Source organism: Haematobia irritans, chromosome 2 (assembly GCF_050003625.1).
Source record: "Haematobia irritans isolate KBUSLIRL chromosome 2, ASM5000362v1, whole genome shotgun sequence".
Classification (NCBI taxonomy): Eukaryota; Metazoa; Arthropoda; class Insecta; order Diptera; family Muscidae; genus Haematobia; species Haematobia irritans.
In genome coordinates, this window is record NC_134398.1 from 106,547,365 (window position 1) to 106,574,503 (window position 27,139).

General features: G+C 37.3%; 1 protein-coding gene across 2 annotated transcripts in view; it reads left to right on the plus strand.

Moving 5' to 3' along the window:
• The window catches only part of Samuel (SAM-motif ubiquitously expressed punctatedly localized protein), a 532,479-nt gene that overhangs the window by 305,983 nt on the left and 199,357 nt on the right, over positions 1 to 27,139 (plus strand). For both annotated transcript variants that reach the window (XM_075295802.1, XM_075295803.1), the window contains exon 3: positions 4,508 to 4,771. In XM_075295802.1, the coding sequence (XP_075151917.1) occupies positions 4,508 to 4,771 (264 nt within the window). The remainder of the gene's footprint in view (positions 1 to 4,507; positions 4,772 to 27,139) is intronic.

Below are 27,139 nucleotides of genomic sequence, written 5' to 3' on the forward strand. Positions count from 1 at the left end.
CACTGGTACTAGTCCTGTGATAGGTCAGTTAGTAGTAATATTTCGTAGGATTCCCAGTTGGACAGGTGGTGAAGTAATGAGTGCTACCCGATTCTATATTTAGCTCAATAACAAGGTTAGGTTAGGTTAGGTGGCAGCCCGATATATCAGGCTCATTTAGATTATTCAGTCCATTGTGATGCCACATTGGTGAACTTCTCTCTTATCACTTACTGCTGGCCGATTCCATGTTAAGGTCAATGAAAAGGGACCTCCTTTTAGTCCGAACGGCGTTCCACATTGCCGTGAAACCACTTAGAGAAGCTTTGAAACCCTCAGAAATGTCACCAGCATTACTGAGGTGGGATAATCCACCGCTGAAAAACTTTTTGGTGTCCGGTCGAAGCCGGAATCGAACCCACGACCTTGTGTATGCAAGGCGGGCATGCTAACCATTGCACCACGGTGGCTCCCTTAGCTCAATAACAAGGAACCTCCGTCTTATAACAAGGAACCTCCGTCTTATAACAAGGAACCTCCGTCTTATAACTGAAGAGAAACTATGAAATACACAGGAATGTCAACATCATTAGTGAGAGGGATAAAATACTACTGAAAAACTTTTTTGGTGCTCGGTCGAAACGGCAATGTAGCGTTGAGAGTACATCTATGCCGACAGGAGCAGCAGGGTAATGCTGTATGTAGGACGTTTATGGAAGATGTTACTATGAACACTAACTATGGCTGGCCCACCTTGAAACCGGGGACTGGAAACAAATTAGGCAATTCGTCTAAGAAGTTAGACACACAAATTATGACATGGGTGTATATAAGACAGCGAATCTTGGATCCTCATAAGATTTTTTCTAAATAACGAAAGGGCCTGACAATATATCGTTCGTTAAACAGAGCTTCGACTGTATATGTTTCTGTTGAATAATGTTTTGTTTGGCTCGTGGGCGCTGCAAACTATGCTATATACTCGTAAATGTGACTTATAACGATAATTGTCTACTGGTGACTATAACAGCTGCGTAGCCCAGATAGTGTGTTGGCTTACAAACTGTACGGTCATCGGTTCGATTCTCCGTCCAGCCGAAGGGTAAAATTTAACAAATTTGTAAAATTGAATAATTCCTTCAGCATTGTTTGTATTACAGAAAAAGGTCCTAACCCGAGTAAAAATTGAGAGATCTAATTTGATACAATTAGATATGAGTAGATCCGAAAAATGGTAAGATCTAATCATATCTAATTACTATGGAATTAGATCTGATCAGATCTCAAAATTGGCCTAGATCTAATGTCTTAGATATGATTATATCTATCCCTATATACAGTTGGATCTAATGTTTGATCTCGTCATATGTGGAATTATATATAATAATATCTAATAGTGTCTCATCATATCTAAGTAAGTCTGCTTGGATCCAAGGCGGCCAATTTTGAGATCTAATCATATCTACTTATATCCCCCAATTTTTACACGGGAAGAACTAAAAAATCTCGTGGAAGTGAGAAAGATGTGAGGGAATATGGAATTAGGCAGAAATAATTTTTTTTGAGCACAATCTTGTGTGGGAGAAAATTCTTCCAAGCATATACTATTTTTGGGCTCAAAATGCTTTCAAACATATAATATGTTCACATAAAACAAACATAATAATGTTTCGGTAATATCCAATGATACATGTGCTTCCTGCAAAATATGTTTGGAACACATGTTAGAAAAGAATTTTTTTTGTTTTTGAAGGTGTAGTACCGTTATTATGTGTTAAATCATTTAGAAAATCTTCGAAATTCTCAACAATATCTTCAGCATTACTGCGAGAAAATAAGACACCGCCGAAGAACTTTCTATGGTTCGATCAGAACTCCGGTAGAACGTTTGTTAATATGTCAGAACTTGTTATGCGTGGGACAGCACATTTTCTTAAATATCATGTCTCTAGATGCAAACATATATTAATTTAGAAATCTCATATAAACATATACATATATGTTTAGAAACTCCAGGGGAGCGAAAGAATAGAGCCGAAGGGTAAAATTTAACAAATTTATAAAATTGAATAATTCCTTCAGCATTGTTTGTATTACAGAAAAAGGTCCTAAGAACTAAAAAATCTCGTGGAAGTGAGAAAGATGTGAGGGAATATGGAATTAGGCAGAAATAATTTTTTTGAGCACAATCTTGTGTGGGAGAAAATTCTTCCAATCATATACTATTTTTGGGCTCAAAATGCTTTCAAACATATAATATGTTCACATAAAACAAACATAATAATGTTTCGGTAATATCCAATGATACATGTGCTTCCTGCAAAATATGTTTGGAACACATGTTAGAAAAGAAATTTTTTGTTTTTGAAGGTGTAGTACCGTTATTATGTGTTAAATCATTTAGAAAATCTTCGAAATTCTCAACAATATCTTCAGCATTACTGCGAGAAAATAAGACACCGCCGAAGAACTTTCTATGGTTCGATCAGAACTCCGGTAGAACGTTTGTTAATATGTCAGAACTTGTTATGCGTGGGAGAGCACATTTTCTTAAATATCATGTCTCTAGATGCAAACATATATTAATTTAGAAATCTCATATAAACATATACATATATGTTTAGAAACTCCAGGGGAGCGAAAGACTAGAGAAAAAGATCGAAGAAAAGACCATATTTATTTTCCATTCTTTCATAGATAATTGATAACAAATGTACAAATGAAAGTAAGTACAAAGTTCTTCACTTCATATCAGATGACATTTCAGTGAATACTGGTACATTATTCCACAGGATGACACTTTTTCAACTTATGCTATTCATGGGACTAATATACTATTCATTGGATCATTAAATATTGATTGATGCAACTTCATTTAAAAATCAATTAATTTTGTGATTGAATCAGAAAATTATTTTTCTGTGAAGGAGGATTGAATTGTGTATGTAAGCTTGACGTAGGGAGCCACCGTTGTGCAATGGTTAGCATGGTGTTCGGTCGAAGCAGGAATGCCATTACACCATTACATGTCTGTTGTAATAATGCTAAAATTTCACACAGATTCTGTTTTTGCCTGTAAGCAGGTCAAGTTCGAGGATGGGATATATCGGTGATAAGTTCACCACTGTGGTATCACAATGGACTGAATAGTCTAAGTGAGCCTGAAACATCGGGCTGCCACCAATCATTGCTATTGCCAAGCGTGAAGTAAATTGGTCTGCCAACCTAACCTATGGAGATTTAATAAATTTGTCATTCCGTTTGTAACACATCGAAATATCGATTTCCAACTATATAAAGTATAAATAATCTAGATCAGGGAGAAATTCTAAGACGATATATGTCCAGCTGTCTGTTGTAATGACGGAACGGCCTATCGTGCTAAAATTTCACACATTCACATTCTGTTTTTGCCTGTAAGCAGGTCAAGTTCGAAGATGGGCTATATCGGTTTTAATAATGCCCCCATACAAACGGACCCCCCGATTTGGAGTCTTGAGCGTCTAGAAACCGTAATTTTTACCCGATAGGTGTATTTGAAGTCTATAAATGCGTGTGCCGAATATGATGTGAATCAGCCCATGTTTTGGTATAGCTCTAATATAGCACGATCTCCCGATTTGATTTCATGGGCTTCTAGACAACACAATGTTTGCTTGAAATTGTAAATCTAGAGCTATTTTAGGTCCATAAAAAGAGTGCCGAAGATGATATGTTTAGGATAATGTTTCGGTATAGTCCCTATATATCCCAATCTTCCGATTTGGCTTCTTGGGCTTGTGGGCACCGCAATTTTTATTCGATTTGCTTGAAGTTGGAAATCTACATATATTTTACGTTCATAAATGAGTGTGCCGAATATGAAATGAATTAGTCCATGTTATGGTGTAGCCCACATGTAGCCCGATCTTCCGATTTGACTTCATTCTTGATATTGAAAATCTAGAGGTATTTTAGGTCCATAAGTAAGTATGACGAAGATGGTGTGAATCATTCCATGTTTTGGTATAGCCTGATCTCCCGATTTGACAATATTGATCCGAGTTGCCTTAAATTGGAAATTTAGAGGTATTTTATGTCCATAAACATGAGTGCAGAATATGGTGTGAATCGGTCGATGTTTTTGGTATAGCCCGATCTCCCGATTTGACTTCTTGGGTTTCTAGACATGCACTTTTTATCCGATTTACGTGAAATAGGAAATCTTTAGGAATTTTAGATCCATACATAAGTGTGCCGAATATGGTGTGAATCGGTCCATGTATTGGAGTATTAACTAAAAATCTGGATTTGGACTTGAACGAATTATTTTTCCAATATTAGTTTGAGGGCATGTTTACACATTTGGAAATCGAAAGTATCTGCTCAAATAGAACTTTTCTAAGAAAAATGGAATCAATTTGACAAACGTACGTTTCCTCTGTTGGTTAAGCTACTCTTGTAGTTTAGTCAACATATGGTTTTAAGCTGAAACAGTGACGAAAATAAATATAATAATATATAAAAACTAAAATTTCTTTAATTGCAGATCACGAAGCACAACACCATCTTCTTATCGTGGAGCCTCGCCCCAAAACTCTGTTCACAATAGTCCTCCTGAAACAGTGGTTCCAATACACAATCTCTCTACGAACTTATTATTACAGCAAGCGGCATCATCATCTGGTCGCAGTAATAGCATAAATTTTCCCAGTGTAGCTAATTCTGGACTACCTAGCGATTTTTCAACGCGGAACTACTCTGATTTTATGCGAAGTCTGGCGGCGAAGTACAATAACAACAATTCAATAGAGTGAGTATATAAAGCAATAAATTTACCTTCAATATCCCAAAATCAAGTCAAGGAAATGGGGTAGGATTAAATCCTTTATAAAATGTAGAAAGCGTCATGTTCTGCAATAAAACAAGCTTTTGACTGTGGTTAACCAAATCTCGGTATAAGAAACTACAAAAAAAACTGCAAATAAATATTAACAACTTTATTTGTATGTAAACTCAGGTGATGCTCAACAAATTTGTCTATTGAATATGAGGCATTTGTTGTTGAAATGCGTTTGTAGATACTTGACAGAGGAAACAATAGAAACATTCTGAATTTTCAACAAATTGTTTTGTTGCGAAAATAGTTGACTGCTATCGATATTAGAGCTCGGCTTCGGCATTCGGCAAAAATCGATAATCGGCCACGAATCGGCCTTCGGCGTCAAGAGGCCGATTAACCGACGCCGAAGCTTTTTGAATAATTTATTTGATATTGATATGTCCAAGTGTTGAATTTGTCTCAGTCAAAACACCCAGCACAAATAAAACGTAAAAAAATTATAAAAAATCATTTTTTGTCATTACAATATCAAACTACTGGAGTGAATTCCCTTTTATTTATTGTATTTATGCATTTGCTGAAAATATATTCTAATATTGAAGTAAAACACACCAAAGCAAACTTTGAGGAAATAATCGGCTTCGGCCGATTATTGCATTTTTTGCCGAACATCGACTTCGACCAAAAAAAACCGCTTCGGTCAAGCTCTAATCGATATGACAACAAAAACAAAAATACAAGACTGGTTACGCGCACATCGCTAAGAATATGTACGAAAGCTAAAAGCAGTATGCGAAGGATACCGTTAAAGGGTGATACGGTCAAAATTTGGTCAAGGGAAAACGCGTGTAAATCGGTGAAATCGTTTATTTAAAAAATCAAATTAAATTTCTTTTTCAAGTTCAATTAGTATAAAATTCAGGAAAAATATTCAGTTGGGCTTTCGCTTTTCCAAATCCGAATTGCCGGGCCTCACGGTTGACACCTGCCATCAGATTTTGTACAGCCACCTTGTTCACCTTGTTCACCTTCTTCGCCGCAGAAAGCCAGTTTGCCTTGAACTGCTGCTCGTCCTTAGCAGTTTTTGGACTTCTTTAGGTTCCGCTTGACAATAGCCCAGTATTTCTCAATTGGGCGGAGCTCTGGCGTGTTGGGAGGGTTCTTGTCCTTGGGAACCACCTGCACGTTGTTGGCGGCGTACCACTCCATGGCCTTTTTACCGTAATGGCAAGATGCCAAATCCGGCCAAAACAGTACGGAACAACCGTGTTTATTCAGGAAAGGCAGCAGACGTTTATTCAAACACTCTTTCACGTAAATTTCTTGGTTGACAGTCCCGGAAGCTATGAAAATGCTGCTTTTCAAGCCACAGGTACATATGGCTTGCCAAACCAGATATTTCTTTGCGAACTTTGACAGTTTTATGTGCTTGAAAATATCTGCTACCTTTCCCCTTCCTTTTGCCGTATAAAACTCCTGTCCCGGAAGCTGCTTGTAGTCGGCTTTGATGTAGGTTTCGTCGTCCATTACCACGCAGTCAAACTTCGTCAGCATCGTCGTGTACAGCCTCCGCGATCGCGCTTTGGCCGTCGTATTTTGTTTATCATCGCGATTTGGAGTCACTGCCTTCTTGTAAGTCGATAGTCCGGCTCGTTTTTTGGCTCGATGCACGGTTGTACACGATACACCCAGCTTATTTGCTACATCTCGGAGAGAGAGGTTAGGGTTTCGCTTGAAACTACCGGCAACTCTCTTTGTCGTCTCAGCGGCTTCCGGTTTTCGATTCCCCCCGATCCAGACTTCCTGGCTGTCGACAAACGTTCCCCAAACACTTTAATTACATTTGTAACGGTTGATTTGGCAACTTTTAGCGATTTTGCCAGCTTTGCGTGCGAGTAGCTCGGATTTTCGCGATGCGCGAGCCAAATTTTGATACGCTGCTAGGACGGCATTTTGACAACTGAAGAGTGAATTCCAAAATCAAAATAGGAGCAACATTCTACACACACCTTCAAAATGAGGGGTGTTCAGGTTTCCAAATGCAAAATTTAAAGAAATACGTCAATCTTATATAGACCAAATTTTTATAATTCTAATTTACTAGAATATATAGCGCTGGGTTTGCCCAGTTGTCAAAATGCTTGCTAGACCCTGGACTACTCAAATTTAAAACAAGTAAGGAAAGTCTAAAGTCGGGCGGGGACGACTATATTATACCCTGCACCACTTAGTAGATATACATTTTCGATACCATATCACATTCGTCAAACGTGATGGGGGCTATATATAAAGGTTTGTCCCAAATACATACATTTAAATATCACTCGATCTGGACAGAATTTGATAGACTTCTACAAAATCTATAGACTCAAAATTTATGTCGGCTAATGCACTAGGGTGGAACACAATGTTAGTAAAAAAATATGGGAAACATTTAAATCTGAAGCAATTTTAAGGAAACTTCGCAAAAGTTGATTTATGATTTATCGCTCGATATATATGTATTAGAAGTTTAGGAAAATTAGAGTCATCTTTACAACTTTTCGACTAAGCAGTGGCGATTTAACAAGGAAAATGTTGGTATTTTGACCATTTTTGTCGAAATCAGAAAAAACATATATATGGGAGCTATATCTAAATCTGAACCGATGTCAACCAAATTTGGCACGCATATCTACAATGCTAATTCTACTCCCTGTGCAAAATTTCTAAATCGGAGTTAAAAATTGGCCTCTGTGGTCATATGAGTGTAAATAGGGCGAAAACTATATATGGGAGATATATCCAAATCTGAACCGATTTCAACCAGATTTGGCACGCATAGTTACAATGCTAATCGGTTGATATACACGCCAATTATGACCAGATCGATAAAAAATATATATGGCAGCTATATCTAAATCTGAATCGATTTTTTCCAAAATCAATAGCGATCGTCTTTGAGCCGAAACAGGACGCTATACCAAATTTTAGGACAATCGGACTAAAACTGCGAGCTGTACTTTGCACACAAAAATACACCAACAGACAGACGGACGGACTGACAGATAGACGGACATCGCTAAATCGACTCAGAATTTAATTCTAAGCCGATCCGTACACTAAAAAGTTGGTCTATGATTACTGCTTCTTGGCGTTACATACAAATGCACAAACTTATTATACCCTGTACCACAGTATTGGTGAAGGGTATAAAAATGTGTACTTAACAAAATATCTCCAAAATTGTTACGGCAATTTTGGTGCAATTCTGTCAATTTTAATTTCATTTGAATTTTTTGTCAATACACCAATATATTTGTTAAAATTTTTTACAAACTTCAACAAACCACATACAAATTTTTTCGTTCAAATTCCAAAATATTTGTTGATGGTTAAACGTAACATTCAACAACAAATATTTTGTACTGTTGGATGCTCAACAAATTACGTACAAATTATGTTATTGAGAAAACAAATTATTTGTTGCCTTCTGATGGTAGTGATTGTTAACAAATGTTTTGTAATAATGGTTATTAAAAGTACAAATTAGTTTGTTGCAGGAAATTAACAAATTTTGTTATTGGTTTTCCAAAAAAAGTTATTGTTTCTTAAACTTATTTTTATCTGTGTACAATTACTTTCGATGTTTAATCACACATTAGAGCTCGACCGAAGACTCGACTTCGCCTTTAGGCGCAAAATACGACAATGACCTCCCATTATCGTTTGCTTTCCATCATATTTTTTTAACTCACGTAGTCTTCCGAGTGTGATTAAAAAGTTAATTGTACCAATTAATTTTTAGTTAAAAATTTAAAAATGTTCAATCATTGGCTTATTGAACTTAATTTTTCTATCTTGATTAATAATTTAATTGCATCAATTAATTAATTAAACAATTATTTAGCTTCAATTAACTTTTTAGTTGGAAATATTTTAGTGATATTTTTTCTGTGTGCCCATAGCTAGCCTTTCATATGCCGAGATTGGGAAACCCTAGTGTTGCAATCTACCAACTAAAAGCTCTATCGTAAAGCTTGACATTTTTGAGGTTATACAATCTCAGAAAATAAATTTCGCCCAAGAAATGGAACTAAATCATAAAGAATTTCATGTGATTCTATTTTACAACTGGATTTACTCAATGCATCAATGAACTTAATTCATTTTTTGGCGATAAAGCCCCCTCAAGGACCGGTGTTTATCGATGGTATGCTGAATTTAACACAGGTCGTGGTTCACTCTAAGACGAATTTCGAGAACGGAGACCATTGGTACTGTGCGCCAACTGAAATTGCTTGCTCGTCATAGATCTATTGTGGCATTGCGACAACGTTTCATTCATTATTGCATGAACATTTGACCGTCAATAAAAAGTTTCGAGTTGAATCCACGGTTTCCACAATCAATAGAATTGTACCAAAAATGGTTGATTTTTTATGTTTGGTATATTGGTAGAATTCTTGAATTCTTGATGATTTGGCATATTTAAAAAAAAATCTACATCTCCAACTAAGAGGTACATAATTTTTCGATATATAGAAATACATTTTTGACAACATGAGCAACTTACCCACACAAAAATGTATTTTTGTGTGGCCGAATGGCATTTTTGTGTGGGTGAGCTGCTCACATTTGCACGATGTCAAGGTTTTGTTCACTCAATTGCTTATAACTTTGTAATTTTCGGTCGTTTTTCTTCTAGTTGGTTTTATTACTTACGTTAGAGTATCATCTATACGACCATGAAGAGAAACCGGACTTTTTTTTAACGGTTTATTTCTGGCGGAAACTGTAAAACAGGATTTTTTGAAAATTTGCCCTTTTTGCATCGATATTTTTTGAAACACATAAATCACAGATACAATTATACACGATTATTCGTCATCTTTCATTTCAGTATCAACAACGATATAATCGGACATTTATAACTCGAGATATAATTTGTTTAGTGAAAAAAGAGCGAAAAACTAAAAATAACGGGATATCTCAAAAACTGTTCCATAAAATTTTTTTAACATTTTTTCGAATTCAGCAGATCAATATATATACAAAAAGTCACCTCTAATCAAATGTACATTTTCAGTGTAAAGTAGTTTAATAGATGCGAGACCTTTCCGGTTAATTTCACCAATGAATTTCCCACTGTTAAGGTGCCGTTAAGATCTGAGCTCCTTTACACCGATGGCTCCAAATTGGATGGACAAGTGGGTTTCGGCGTATATTCAAAAGACCTGGAACTTAAAATAGCGAAACGATTACCTAATCACTGTAATGTTTTTCAGGCTTAATTAGAAATAAAAGAGGTGGCAAATTGATTGAGAACTAATGTTCCAGTAAATGCTAGCCGCAACCAAGTTCGCCCAAAAAATAACACAGTTGCCATACAGAAATAAATATCACCAAAATATTTCCGATTCAAATGTTCTTTGAAATTGAAAACGTAATTTACTGATTCAATTAACTTTTTCTTCGAATTTAAAAATAAAGTCAACTAATACAATGGTTGAAATTGTTCACATGTTAATTAAAATATTAATTATTCCAATTACCATTTTAGTTAAAGAAAAATATATTTTCAATTAAAAATAAACAGCATAAATGAAATGAAATGAAATAAGTTTTGTTAAATTTTAAAGTGGAATAAAATGATGCAAAATACGCCTGAACAATTATCAAGTAATCTTTCAACTGTCGAAACGTTTCGAAAAGTTAAGGAAATATATAACGCAGATAAATCTGCTCTTATTTGGATACTGTTCCCAACATAAATATGATATCAGTGTAGAAATTTATATAACGTATATTCCCTTGTGTCTGTGTGCACCACGCCTCACTGTTGGGAATTAAAGTTTCAAACTTTTTGTTGAAAAGCGGTTTCGCCAGAGTGTAATACACTGCGTTTGGCACATCTGGCATTATTTTGAGGACCAAACTGTGACCGTAACTTTTTCCGACCAGAGCGATAGCTCGCGCAACCGCACAGCCGTTGTTGCTGCTGACTGTTTGGCCAAAATGTATAAAGGCAGTAGATGCAGCATGACATTAAGGGAATCTGTTCCGCTGAACTTTATCTAAGCTTGTCTACTGCTGAAGTGGCGACCACCAGACTACAACACCACATAGCATTATGGGACTAACCACTGCCGCGTATAGCCAATGCACCATTTTCGGTTTTAGTCCTCACTTTTTTCCTATTGCCTTTTTGCACGAGTACAGAGCTACCTTGGCATTTCTCGCCCTTTCTTCAATATTAAGCGTAAAGTTCAGCTTCTTGTCCAAAATAACACCAAGGTATTTTGCACACTCACCAAAGGGAATTTCAATACCCCCTAAGATATTTGCTGTACATGATTAGTTCTGTCTGTTCCGCTGAACTTTATCTAAGCTTGTCTTCTGCTGAAGTGCCGGCCACCAGACTACAACACCACATATCATTATAGGACTAACCACTGCCGCGTATAGCCAATGCACCATTCTCGGTTTTAGTCCCCACTTTTTTCCTATTGTCTTTTTGCACGAGTACAGAGCTACCTTGGCATTTCTCGCCCTTTCTTCAATATTAAGCTTAAAGTTCAGCTTCTTGTCCAAAATAACGCCAAGGTATTTTGCACACTCACCAAAGGGAATTTCAATACCCCCTAAGGATATTTGCTGTACATGACTAGTTCTGTCTTTACACAAAGACTATTTTCTTTCGCCCATTTCCCAGTCATCCGAGGGCTCTTTGTATAATATCTTTAACTGTGGATGGGAATTTTCCCCTCACTGCTAGCGCCATATTATCTGCGTCTGCCACCACTTTTATTCTTTCTTTTTTAGGGAAACCAGAAGGAGACTTTATTCAGTGCACACGGCCCTTAGAGTTCATACCCGACAAATTGTGTTAATAAACGTTTATGGTACATCTTGAGTAAGAATTTATTATACATGAGGTATACTATAAAAAGACATGTTATTCAACCGTCGAACTGAACGGACGTGTTTTCTAATAGCGAACTATTTCATCGTAATAAGTACTTATTACGAATTTCACGTGTGGTGGAAATAATACACCACCATGCAGCGAAATTCAAAGTCATCCACTGGATTGCTAACTTCAGGGCCCAGTGGACGGGTAACGACTGAAGTTATAAATTTGGGCAGCGACCAAGACTCAGGCCCAATTAGTCGACCTGTAGACGGGTCGACTGGCGGCGACACTTTGGCAAGTCGAACCTTTTCTAAGATGACGACATCAAAAGGAGGCAATCCCTCTCGAAAGAGATTCAAGGAACGAAGAAATGCTTTGTTTATCCTAAAGAAATTAGGATCAGTCGACCGAAGCACGTTGTCGGCTAAGCAAAGCGATTCCTTAAAATGGGCTCAAGGAATTCTTGAAGCTGGAAAAAGGTAACGATCACCGGATGAGCTTCCATCCTCTAAACGGGATCAAAGATCGTTTGCTTCAGTTGCAAAAGACAGCCTTGTGATGGCAAGGCAAAAATGGGGGGAATTTGAGAACGCGATGCCTGGTGTCTACTCAGAGGTGCGGAAAAAGTTTCCCGGGCCAAGTACTCGACAGCAAGATGCTGGATTGTATCAAGGGCGATATAAGTTAGTAGTTTGGAAGGTTGGTCGTTTGGATGGACCAAGACGACATGCGGTGTTTATACTAAACATAGAGTCGCTGCCACATCTAGCCAAGACCCAAGGACGTGTAAGTTATGGCTTTCATGATATCCATATGAAGGTATACAAAAGCGATCAGCCAAAGGGTTCCGAAACGGACAAGCCTCCGGTAGAGTCATCAGTGAAAAAATCTCCTAGCAAAGCCGAAGGAGACATAAAAACTGCAGACTATGGCGAAAGTCGTATGCGGGAAGTTTCTACAGGCTCAAACCTCACCAAAGCTGAACCGCGAATTGTTGCGAAAGTCACCGAGATCTGTGAAGAGAAAGCCCTTGATGACTCAATTGAAGCGGCTGATGTGACGGTGGTTGAAAATTTGGATGGTTCTACGGTTCCTCCAGATAAATCTTCACCATTGTAAGGCCGCTTGTGCTGCCTTAAAAGTTCTCCTGATGAAAGTAGACATAGATATAGTTCGTATTCAAGAACCATACATATATAAGAACAAGATCTGTGAATTAAGCACTCCGGGTTTCAAACTTTGGCATAATACCGGTAACGATATAGATCGAGCATGTATAATTGCTAAAAACGAACTAAACTTGTTTCTGCTTCCTTCATTGAGCAATGCAGACACTGTCGTAGCCAGTCTAGAGATATCCAAATGCAAATATTGGGTATCTTCGGTCTACATGGGACATGATAGGTAGATGCCACCCTGTGCCGTTAGGCCCTTAGTTGAGGAGCCACTAAAAACAAAGACAAAACTCATTATGGGATGCGATGCAAATGCACATCATAGTATTTGGGGAAGTAGTGATACTAATGCAAGAGGAGAGTCGCTACTAGAGTTTATTTTGCGTACTAACCTGGTAGTTTGCAATAAGGGAGATGCACCAACCTTCGTCACCAGAAACAGGCAAGAGGTTTTGGACGTCACGTTGACCTCTCCGGAACTGAATGATAAGATATCTGAGTGGCTAGTTTTGAGGGAACATAGCTTCTCAGATCATCGCTACATCAGTTTCAGATTGGCTGTTCGTACTTCAAAGACCATATTTCCGCCAAATGTTAGGAAAGCTGATTGGAATAGGTATAGGGAATCATTCAATTTGATGATACCGGAAATGCCAGAGACAAATATGAGCACTGTGCAAGATATCGAACACGCAGTGGAGCGGATTACTAAGGTCTTCAACATGTCACTGAAAGCTGGTGACTTTTGTGGAACCAACCAGATTGCTCCAAAAACATTAACAAACTGCTTAAGTTAACGTTTTCCATGTCCGCCAGTAATCTAAACCTATATGCCCCTCAAATTTGCTTACGCCTTACACAAAATGGAGGACACTCACACCACAGGTTGTTATGTAACATACCGAAAAAATCGTTTTTTATAGGTGATAGATTTCCTACAAAAAAAACTTTCACAAACTTACCATTTCTAAAAATAAAAGAAATGATAACAGGAAAAAAAAAGGCCAGAAAAACAGAAAACGGCGGGAGCCATGAATTACTAGCATCAGTCGGATTTGGGGGGATTCGTGTCTTCTTCTTTGCTGCCTCTGACTTGTTACAAATTTGTTTTATATAGACTCCCTACTAAACTACTATCGATACTTTACTCTAAATGGACCGGAATAATCATAGTCTAATAAACCAAACAAAACCCCTCTATGATTATATATAACAAAACAATATTACTCAAACAAAAGGTATTGATCACGGTTAACCTGCTAAATAAATCTCATAGATGTTAAGAGATTTGCGCCTCTAAACCCACGCCTGCCTTTTCCCATTGGCGCTAAATAAAGATTTCATTATAGGAACCCACATTCCGACATTCCTAGCCCATTTATTTCATACGGGAAAAAAGTTCAAACGCTCAGAAATCCATTTCAATAAGCCAATTCATTATATATTCAAAATTCATCATAAGAAAGCATATTATATATATTAAATCTAAAATTTTATAAAAAAAAATATATATAGCACTATGTGCAAATACCTACAATAATAGTTCGCTTATTTTTTAATCACTACCCTAATGTTCAGTATTTCTTCATATTTCAACTTATGCGAATTTCAGAATAATAACAATGTACGTTAAATTCCAAGAGAAAAACAAAAAAATTACGTTTGCTGCACAATTTGATTTAAAGGAAGGAAAACTCATAGCAAAACAAAATATATCAGAAATTATAGATGAAAAGGAAACCAAAAAATTGATTCCAGAAGAACTAGATCACAACAAAATAAATCAAGTTACAAATAAAATTAAAGCAAAACGCGATAATGAGGAGAATAGGAATATTACATTAATTTGGAGAGATTACTCATTATTTACTGTCTCGCTCTCGCTCTCTCTCTCTCTCTCTCTCCGATGAAATATTTCTGTTCCCCTCATTACTCATCGTAACCATATGCAAGATAATTTCAATTATTCTATTACAAAAGTGTACTCACCAGCAATTACTCCGTATCGATGAGGCCTCAGCGGTCGGGTTGCAGGGGTATTGTAGGATTTGTTTTTATATATACTGGCAAAAAGAAAAAGTAGAAATTTCTTGCATAAATGACGAAATGCACATAACTACTGTGATATCGTGACACTGGATGAATTACTTAAATTTATGGTTCACTTGATTTGACTAAAATATTATTGTAGAATTTCTTAACAAAATATAGTCATTTTTCTGAAACTTCTCCACAATGAATTAGAGGATGAATTACGCCATTTTCGTGGAAAACTTGTTGGTACTTTCCCTCGAGTGTGAGGGAATTTCTACTTTTTACTTTCTCCTTCGCTGCCTATGAAAGTTATATGGTGGATAGAAGAGCACTTTTTTAAAACCGTGATTTGAGATGCGATGGGAATAATCCAATCAAATTGAATATGCCTCCGTTCAATATTATGCAGCGATTCCCAACATTTTTTTAGGTATCACTAGCTTTATTGAGGTATCACTAGCTCTACGCAAACTGGTCCCCGATGGAGACAAAATTGTGTGTGATTGATTTGGAGCCACTGAAGTAAAGTTCAGTATTTCTGCACACGCAAACGATTCTGAATATACCCAGGTTACGTTGATTTGTAAATAGATCTGGAACCACTGGAGGGATTCCCAGTCTATGTCACAAGAAAAAATAAAACTGCACCTTTAATTTTTGATCCCGGCAAGAAACTGGAGACAGGTGGTTCCCTAAGGATGCATATATATTATTAGACCCGAATCACATCAATATGATTATACTTATTCCTTACCATAAATTGGTTCTCGCGATTTAATGGAATACAAAAATATCATGAAATAAACTTCGCAGCAAAACTTTTCAAAATTTCGGAATGGTAAAAACGCACGTTTTGTCCAACCAACCTATTTGTTAAAAAATTATTTCCTTTAGTTACTTGCACTAGTAATCGCATGGTTTTTTTTTACAAAAATTTTATTACCTTTGCAATTTCCTATATTTAGAATTTCGGATTTTTATGTAGAAAACTTTATTTTATGCCAGATTACTTCGGAAAGATTGAACAAATTTATAAGAATTTTAATGTTGGTTTGTCGAAGTCACGCACAAAAAGGAAATAACTGGTTACGAATATTTAACACAAAACCTACACGCGGCACAAGCTTCCGTGGCAACTGTCATTTCTATGCTTGAACGAAAAAATTGAGAAAATTTCTTCTTTTACTGCCTCTATGCGGATGCAAAAGAATTGTACCATTTACGTTCTAGTCTCTCAATTGTTGTTACACGCTGTTACCAACATTTGCTGTGAATGGGAGAGCCACATATCAATTGATCATTTTGTGCTACTCATTCAATTCGAGATTACTTCAATACACTCACGGAAAAATATTAGTTATCCCAATGAAATATTGCTGGTATGAAAGATACGACAACAACTTAATAAAATTCATAACAAAACTGGATAATATTTTTTTTTCCTTGATATTAAATATTAGCCAGAAGTGAACAGAGTAAATTTTCGTCGTGCAATAAATTATTATGGAAAAGGAAAATTAATAATTGAAGTTTAAGATATGTTATAGCAGATTTTTTTTTTCCGGCCAAGGATATCTAAGCTATTATATAAAAGAATTTACGAATTTACAATTTAAATAAACAATGATTTTTTTCCCACATTTCATGTTGGTTTCCAATGATTTTGCATGTCTAGGTCCTAATGTCCTTCGTGTGAAAAGTCCCTACTAATTTCCCATCTAAATCTTCCAATACGTAGTAGTGACTACCGACCTTTTCTCTCACCCGAGCCTTAATGAAAAGAGGGGCTAGTTTAGCATTAAACTGTTGTGCCAAATTACTTTGTGCAAAGTTGCGACGAAGGACTTCCTGTCCCACGTGAAATATTTGGTGTCGCGATCGTAGATTATAACGCTGTTGACTTTGTTCATACGACTTTTTAATATGCTTCTGAAGATCCTTCCTAATTAGTTGTAAAGTATCATCTCGCGATAGTTTGCAGTTCGGCTCTTCTAAAAGCCTAGCGTTTCTCAATAACTGGTATGACGACCCATGAGTCACCATGTCAAACCCAAATACCGCATGATAGGGAGAAGTGTTTATAGCCGAATGAAATGCATTCCTTAGGGCACAGCTTATCGCACTCAAGTTGGAATCCCACAGGGTATGGTCGCCCTTCAGATATGCCCTAATGCCCGCCAAAATCGAACGATTCACCCGCTCGGAAGCGTTTGATTGTGGTGAATATAGAGCCGTATAAATATGTCGAATCCCTAGTTCAGTAAACAATGCATTTAGGTTATTGGCTTTAAATTGGGACCCGTTGTCGCTCACAATTATTTCAGGAACTCCATAACAATGGAAAATGTTTTTCGTTAAGAAGTCACCTATGGCCGCAGACGTAAATTTGCGCAACGGTTGTAACCAATGAAATTTAGTGAGATGATCCAATACTATTAACAACCCAATGTTACCGGATTTGCTCCGTGGATAAGGTCCGAGGATGTCCACGTACAGCCTTTGAAAAGGCCTCTCGGATATAGCCTGTTTACCCATTTCTGGCCGCATAACAAAATTTGGTGATTTAGTCGATTTACAGATGGGACAGTTTCTGATAAAATCTCTTACATCTTTGACTAACCCTGGCCAAAAGAAAAACCGACGTATAAGGTCCAAAGTTTTTGACATACCACCGTGGGCTGCAGTAGGCGGCTCATGAAACCGGGTAATTATGTCCTGGCGGAGGCCATTAGGAATCCATAACTTCCAACAGTTTTGTTCATTCTCCTCGTTGCCATCATAATGACCGGTCCTAATGTAGACAAAACGATCAATCACTTTCACGTCCGGATATTTAACTTGATCCCGCCCAATTTTGTCCTTTAAGCTCCGATAATCGGAGGCATCAAAAAATGCAGAATTAAGGTCAACTTCCGGCCCAGAAAATTGTATGGAAGCTACCTCATCAAAATCCATACGCGATAACGCATCTGGGACTATATTATCTCGTCCCTTACGGTGGCTAACAGTGAACTTGAAGGCCTGAAGTTTCAGAACCCATCTGGCTAAGCGACCACTTAGATTGGGTTGTCTCATTAGCCAGACGAGACTGGAATGATCAGTAATAACCTCAAATTCCTGTAATTCCAGGTAACAGCGAAATTTATGAATTGCCTCTACTGCGGCCAGACATTCTCTTTCTGTTACACTGTAATTCCTTTGTGCTGAGTTCAATTTCTTACTCATAAACGCTACTGGTCTTTCAACATTATTAGTATCTAATTGAACCAGCACTGCCCCGATACCATAATCACTGGCATCACAGTGAACAAAAAATTTTTTGGAAAAATCAGGGTTTACTAATATGGGCGAAGAACTCAGAAGGGACTTGATTCTCTCAAAGGCTTGCTGAGCTTCAGGGGTCCAAGAAAATTTCTTTTTGGTGGATAAGGTTTCGGTGATGGGAAATACCACCGAAGAGAAATTTTCAATGAACCTTCTGTACCACCCAGCAACGCCTAGGAAGCCTCGAACTTGTTTCAAGTTCTTTGGTGTCGGCCAATTTCGAATCGCAGTCACCTTCTCCGGATCCGTGGTTATTCCACCATCCCCTATCACATAACCTAAATATTTAACCCTAGTAACACAAAATCGGCTTTTAGAAATATTTAGTGTTAGGTTGGCCTTCCGAAATTGTTCCGAAATCCTAACCAGAACCGCTAAATGTTCAGGAAAAGTTTCCGAAATGATAATAAGGTCGTCAAGATACCCAAAGACGCACATTTTCAGATCGGGCGGAATAATCTGATCCATTAACCTACACATTGTTTGTGGGGCATTGCACAGTCCGAACGGCATGACCACAAATTGATATAGTGGTCTACCGGGGACTGTGAATGCCGTTAATGGTTTCGATTCTTCCGCTAGCCCGATCTGCCAATATGCGTCTTTGAGATCTAGCTTAGATATCAAATTCGCCTTTGGTAGTCGTGCAAATATGCCCTCGATTGATGGCAAAGGATACGCATCTTTGACAGTGACCGCGTTAACTTTACGCGCATCTAAGCAAAGACGTATCTTGTTCGGTTTGACCACCATGCGCATTGGGGAACTCCACGAAGAACTGGAGGGTTCGATAACTCCCAATGCTAACATGCGGTCAATTTCACCATACATTAATTTCTCCACTGCTGGAGAGACAGGATAAAACCTTTGCTTTATCGGTTTCGTCGGGCCCACATCAATTTCATGAGTGATGAGATTAGTTCTACCTAAGCCCTGCTTCGCAAAATTTGGAAATAAAGAAATAACAGCATCAAGCTGACGTTTTTCTTCTGGGCTTAATGGGTAGTAGTGTTCCTCAGGGTCATCAGGCGCATTAGTCTTCGCCAATCCCTGAATGAGATTGCTCGAATGGGCCGTCTTATGATCCGATATATCAAAAATTGACTTATCAATTAAATCAACCGATTCAACTACACTTGGTAATAACGAAAAGGTTTTCCAGAAGTCTATGCCCAATATCAGTCGTTGGGATATTGAAGGAATAATAAAAAGGTTCAATGAACGACACGTTTTCCTAAAACAAATCTCTACAGATAGCCATCCTGTAACCGATTGTCTCCTCCCATCTGCTGTGTTAACGAATGATTTACATTTAACAAAATTTGGATATCGACCAAAGTCTTCTTGAGCCAGCCCACCGCCTATACAGCTTATGCTTGCTCCTGTATCCAACAGCCCAAATTCATTAAAATCAAGAAATGACACCTGTGCAAAATATCGTTGATCATTTGGATAATTCACTATGGCAGAAACGAGAAGTTTTGAACACTTTTTACGATTTCTAAAATACTTCCTAAGCCGCACTGTATTACGCTTTGGATGCCTGCACGTTTCACGAGATATTTCCTCAATTTGATTATCCCTGAAAATCTCATTACGTTTCATAATATATAACTGCATTCTAGTATGATAAGGCAATATCGGGTAAATGCATTTGACATAATCTTGTTGATAATTAAGAATCTCAGGAGATTCTTTTCTCTTCAGAATGGTAAGTTTATGAGTCCTATCATTTCCTAGAGCTTCATTCTCCAAAATTTTATTATCTGAATTATAAAGCTCTGGATTAGTATCTGTCCGGGTAATAAAATTGTCATTGCTAGTGGTTGTTGGGTTAGAATCTCTCTTAGCTATCACTATGTGGGCTCCGTCGTTGAGACCTTGTGCATTAAGTTTTTTGGTTTACGAGCTGAGCACCTTGGGCACTGTGGCTTATATACTTGTTTCGTCCCACACCCGTAGCAAAAAATTGACCGATCACGCATACAATCTTGCCAATAATGTCCTGGTTGGTCACAATTCCAACAACACGATGAATTTTCGGACTGACCAATTGCGTCTACACCCAGTGATTGCTCACTCTCTTCATGGAATTCAGTCTCAGTTTTCTCGTTCTCCGATATTTGAATTTCCGATATTTGTCTCCTCATAGGGACCACATTAGTGTTTCGCGAAGTAATAGACCGACGAACATACTCTTCATTAAAGAAACACTCTCGCCGTTGTACTAATTTCCGTAAATGCGCTATCGAGTGAACCGGAACATATAATAAGTCCTGCCTGACCTCTGGTCTTAAATTCCTCGTAATTATTTCTATTAATTCCATTTCATCAATTGGACTTGGCAACCGATCCATTATAGTCGATACACCCTCATAAAATAAATCGAAGGACTCACCAGGCCTCTGTTTACGATTCCTAATTTTTTCACGAATGTCGGAAATTGATTTATAATCTTTGTATTGGAACCTGATAGATTCACAGAAATCCTCCCAATTAACAACGTCTACTTGTTTTCTATACCGCCAAAACCAATCCCGTGCTTTGCCGGATAGTAAAATATTAAGGTTCTTGCAAATTATGGAAAAGTCTCCGTTAAAGTGATCTTCAGTAAGGGTTCGCACCCGGTATAAAAATTCCTCTACATTAAGGGAGGTCGGAGCCCCATCGAACTTTAGACACCAATTTTGTATTATAGAGGTAATCTTATCAATATGAAAATTGGATGCTGTTGAAGATGTGTAACTAGCATTCCCATTCCCAGGTGTATTAGGTCTGTCCGAGTAAACGGGTTGAAAATTATTAACCGTGTTACCTTGAGTCTCACGAACATTTGTTAATGAACGGTTATTTGGAACTTGCCTTCCATTTGAAACATTCGGGACTAGATTCAAATTAATAAGTGCCCTCGTAATATTCGCCTCAATCATCTCCGCTATTTTATTATAGTCAACCATATTCTGATTACCTTGAGGAATTCCTGTAGGGATACAATTATCACCCAATGAATTAGGTGCAGGTGAATTTACTTGCCTAGACCTTTCCTGTGCACGTCGAGCGTTATCTGGACTAAGACAAGTAGCACCAGAATTATTTACGCTAGTATTACCAGCACTTTCGCCAGTGATATCAGAAAATAATGCTAGACCAACACTTCGGGTATTATAATGTTTTGCCATAGCACCACGTCCTTTTCCTTTTCCTCTAACATTTTTATTTGGTGGAGGCAGTTTCTGCAAATCGGACAACTCGCAGGGTTGTTGACACGTTGGGCATACATTTGAAGATGACAGATGAGGTTCAATGCATTTCCTATGAAAAGCATGATTGCATGTCGTAATTATCAAACATTCATTGGAATCGGGCATAATTTCATTACAGATATAGCACTGTGACGACGAACGATGTGCCGGAGAATTTAATTGTATTAATGTCTGAGATGCCACAGACTGATTTTCAGGCACCTCGGAAGTCTGAGCTCGAGAAGGGGGTGGAGAATGTGCGAGAGACATTTCTCTGAATTTTTACGAATGAAATATGCGATAATATAAAATATGTCCTCAAGTATATATCAAAATTGAATTCTTTTATATTCCTAAATCAAATTTTTTTATCATATTATTCCCGTATGAAGTATTAGGGCTAAGTTTAAGGTTCCCGTGAACAATACTGGCTAAAAATTAGTCTATGGAAGATTTTGACAGCTTGTGATTTAGTATAGACTTAGAACAAACCAGGGGAAGCTACCAAATACTCTATCTCAACTTCTCTAATTAATATCGGATGCTATATTGCAGGCAGCAAATTAACATAATCCCTTATAAAAATTAGATCTGGTACCTAAGTTATAAATACTATACTAAGCCTCGCCGGACAAAATCTTGCATTAATGATCATAGAGCTCTAAAATCAAGCATTTACTTAATGGTAATGAGTTATGCATGGAATATTCGGTTAGTATACTCGAACTTTTCTCCTCAAGTATCTAAATATCCAGAATAGCACACATAATCACAGCCACAAGTGAACACCGACTTTAGAACCACAGGTCATTAAGCCACATGAAATCTACAAAACTAAACAGAATTCGGAACCGAAAAAACCCAAAGAAAATTGGACTTTTCGGCCCCACGTTGGGCGCCATTTTATGTTATGTAACATACCGAAAAAATCGTTTTTTATAGGTGATAGATTTCCTACAAAAAAAAACTTTCACAAACTTACCATTTCTAAAAATAAAAGAAATGATAACAGGAAAAAAAAGGCCAGAAAAACAGAAAACGGCGGGAGCCATGAATTACTAGCATCAGTCGGATTTGGGGGGATTCGTGTCTTCTTCTTTGCTGCCTCTGACTTGTTACAAATTTGTTTTATATAGACTCCCTACTAAACTACTATCGATACTTTACTCTAAATGGACCGGAATAATCATAGTCTAATAAACCAAACAAAACCCCTCTATGATTATATATAACAAAACAATATTACTCAAACAAAAGGTATTGATCACGGTTAACCTGCTAAATAAATCTCATAGATGTTAAGAGATTTGCGCCTCTAAACCCACGCCTGCCTTTTCCCATTGGCGCTAAATAAAGATTTCATTATAGGAACCCACATTCCGACATTCCTAGCCCATTTATTTCATACGGGAAAAAAGTTCAAACGCTCAGAAATCCATTTCAATAAGCCAATTCATTATATATTCAAAATTCATCATAAGAAAGCATATTATATATATTAAATCTAAAATTTTATAAAAAAAATATATATAGCACTATGTGCAAATACCTACAATAATAGTTCGCTTATTTTTTAATCACTACCCTAATGTTCAGTATTTCTTCATATTTCAACTTATGCGAATTTCAGAATAATAACAATGTACGTTAAATTCCAAGAGAAAAACAAAAAAATTACGTTTGCTGCACAATTTGATTTAAAGGAAGGAAAACTCATAGCAAAACAAAATATATCAGAAATTATAGATGAAAAGGAAACCAAAAAATTGAATCCAGAAGAACTAGATCACAACAAAATAAATCAAGTTACAAATAAAATTAAAGCAAAACGCGATAATGAGGAGAATAGGAATATTACATTAATTTGGAGAGATTACTCATTATTTACTGTCTCGCTCTCGCTCTCTCTCTCTCCGATGAAATATTTCTGTTCCCCTCATTACTCATCGTAACCATATGCAAGATAATTTCAATTATTCTATTACAAAAGTGTACTCACCAGCAATTACTCCGTATCGATGAGGCCTCAGCGGTCGGGTTGCAGGGGTATTGTAGGATTTGTTTTTATATATACTGGCAAAAAGAAAAAGTAGAAATTTCTTGCATAAATGACGAAATGCACATAACTACTGTGATATCGTGACACTGGATGAATTACTTAAATTTATGGTTCACTTGATTTGACTAAAATATTATTGTAGAATTTCTTAACAAAATATAGTCATTTTTCTGAAACTTCTCCACAATGAATTAGAGGATGAATTACGCCATTTTCGTGGAAAACTTGTTGGTACTTTCCCTCGAGTGTGAGGGAATTTCTACTTTTTACTTTCTCCTTCGCTGCCTATGAAAGTTATATGGTGGATAGAAGAGCACTTTTTTAAAACCGTGATTTGAGATGCGATGGGAATAATCCAATCAAATTGAATATGCCTCCGTTCAATATTATGCAGCGATTCCCAACATTTTTTTAGGTATCACTAGCTTTATTGAGGTATCACTAGCTCTACGCAAACTGGTCCCCGATGGAGACAAAATTGTGTGTGATTGATTTGGAGCCACTGAAGTAAAGTTCAGTATTTCTGCACACGCAAACGATTCTGAATATACCCAGGTTACGTTGATTTGTAAATAGATCTGGAACCACTGGAGGGATTCCCAGTCTATGTCACAAGAAAAAATAAAACTGCACCTTTAATTTTTGATCCCGGCAAGAAACTGGAGACAGGTGGTTCCCTAAGGATGCATATATATTATTAGACCCGAATCACATCAATATGATTATACTTATTCCTTACCATAAATTGGTTCTCGCGATTTAATGGAATACAAAAATATCATGAAATAAACTTCGCAGCAAAACTTTTCAAAATTTCGGAATGGTAAAAACGCACGTTTTGTCCAACCAACCTATTTGTTAAAAAATTATTTCCTTTAGTTACTTGCACTAGTAATCGCATGGTTTTTTTTTTACAAAAATTTTATTACCTTTGCAATTTCCTATATTTAGAATTTCGGATTTTTATGTAGAAAACTTTATTTTATGCCGGATTACTTCGGAAAGATTGAACAAATTTATAAGAATTTTAATGTTGGTTTGTCGAAGTCACGCACAAAAAGGAAATAACTGGTTACGAATATTTAACACAAAACCTACACGCGGCACAAGCTTCCGTGGCAACTGTCATTTCTATGCTTGAACGAAAAAATTGAGAAAATTTCTTCTTTTACTGCCTCTATGCGGATGCAAAAGAATTGTACCATTTACGTTCTAGTCTCTCAATTGTTGTTACACGCTGTTACCAACATTTGCTGTGAATGGGAGAGCCACATATCAATTGATCATTTTGTGCTACTCATTCAATTCGAGATTACTTCAATACACTCACGGAAAAATATTAGTTATCCCAATGAAATATTGCTGGTATGAAAGATACGACAACAACTTAATAAAATTCATAACAAGGTGTTTATTTGATTCCTTTTCCTCCGCATCATGACAGCTCATACAATAGACATTATACTTCGCACCAATAGTTTTTGCAAATTCGCCCATCAGACAGCGACCCGTTATAGCAGATATAAGGAGTGATATCTGACGTCTCGAGAACACTAGTGTGCGGTTTAAACTTTATTTATTTAAACTTAAACTTGGTGTCCTTACAACCCTTGCAATTCTCCCATCGAACATTGGCCATCATAACAGCCTTCTCACGCTGTATGATCTTGCAGGTAGCCAGGGGCATACCAACAGATTCCAGTTCCCCTGGAATATGTAAGGTAGTCCCTAGTCTTGCCAACTCATCCGCTTCGCAGTTCTCCGGTATGTTCCTATGGCCAGGCACCCATATTAGGTGAATATTGTGCTGCTCAACCATCTCATTGAGAGATTTGCGGCAGTCGATGGCCATTTTCGAGTTAAAGAACACAGAGTCCAAGGATTTTATTGCAGGTTGACTGTCTGAGTATATATTAATGCCAATATTTGTTGGAACATTACTTCTCAGCCGATTCGCCACCTCTTTTATTGCTAATATTTCAGCCTGAAAAACACTACAGTGATTAGGTAATCTTTTCGCTATTCGAAGTTCCAGATCTTTAGAATATACTCCGAAACCCACGCCTCACTGTTGGGAATTAGAGCTTCAAACTTTTTGTCGAAAAGTGGTCTCGCCAAAGTATAATCTACTACGTTAGGCACATCTGGTATTATTTTGAGAACCGAACTGTGACCCTAACTTTTTTCCGACCACTGCGATAGCTCGCGCAACCGCACATCCGTGATTGCAGCTGACTGTTTGGCCAAAATGTCTAAAGGCAATAAATGCAGCATGACATTAAGGGAATTTGTTCCTATCTTGCTGAATGCGTCTGAGATACACAAGCACGCCATACGCTGAACTTTGTCTAAACTTGTCGGCTGGTGAAGTGCCGGCCACCAGACTACAACACCATATAGCATTATAAGTCTAACCACTGCCGTGTATAGCCAATGCACAATTTTTGGTTTTAGTCCCCACTTTTTATACGCTCCACCATAGGATGGGGGGTTATATTAACTTTGTCATTCCGTTTGTAACACATCGAAATATTGCTCTAAGACCCCATAATGTATATTCTGGGTCGTGGTGAAATTCTGAGTCGATCTAAGCATGTCCGTCCGTCCGTCCGTCTGTCTGTTGAAATCACGCTAACTTCCGAACGAAACAAGCTATCGACTTGAAACTTGGCACAAGTAGTTGTTATTGATGTAGGTCGGATGGTATTGCAAATGGGTCATATCGGTCCACTTTTACGTATAGCCCCCATATAAACGGACCCCCAAATTTAGCTTGCGATTGCTCTAAGATAAGCAAATTTCATCCGATCCGGCTGAAATTTGGTACATGGTGTTAGTATATGGTCTCTAACAACCACGGAAAAATTGGTCCACATCGGTCCATAATTATATATAGCCCCCATATAAACCGATCCCCCTATTTGGCTTGCGGAGCTTCTAAGAGAAGCAAATTTCATCCGATCCGGCTGAAATTTGGTACATGGTATTAGTATATGGTGCTAACAACCATGCGGGAATTGGTCCATTATTATATGTAGCCCCCATATAAACCGATCCCCAGATTTGACCTCCGAGGCTCTTGGAGGAGCAAAATTCATCCGATCCGCTAGAAATTTTGTACCGCTAACAACCATGCCAAAATTGGTCCATATCGGTCTATAGTTATATATAGCCGATCCCAAAAAGAAATAATCTACCAAAATTTCTATAGAAAATTTTGTCAAAATTTTATTACTATAGAAAATTTTGTCAAAATTTTATTGCTATAGAAAATTTTGTCAAAATTTTATTACTATACAAAATTTTGTCAAGATTTTATTTTTATAGAAAAATTTGTCAAAATTTTATTTCTATAGAAAATTTTGTCAACATTTTATTGCTTTAGAAAATTTTATTTCTATAGAAACTTTTGTCAAACTGAATTATAAACGTATTCAATCGGCCTTTTTTTGGTTTAATATATACTCCGTAGGGACTAACTTACAATTGAGAGGACGGTGTTGAATCGACGCTACTCCTTAAGTAGGAATGAGGATAAGCTTATTGGTCGCAAATCTTTCGCACTCGAGTGAGAGGCTTTTCCCGCTTTAGGTATGAAAACGACTTTTG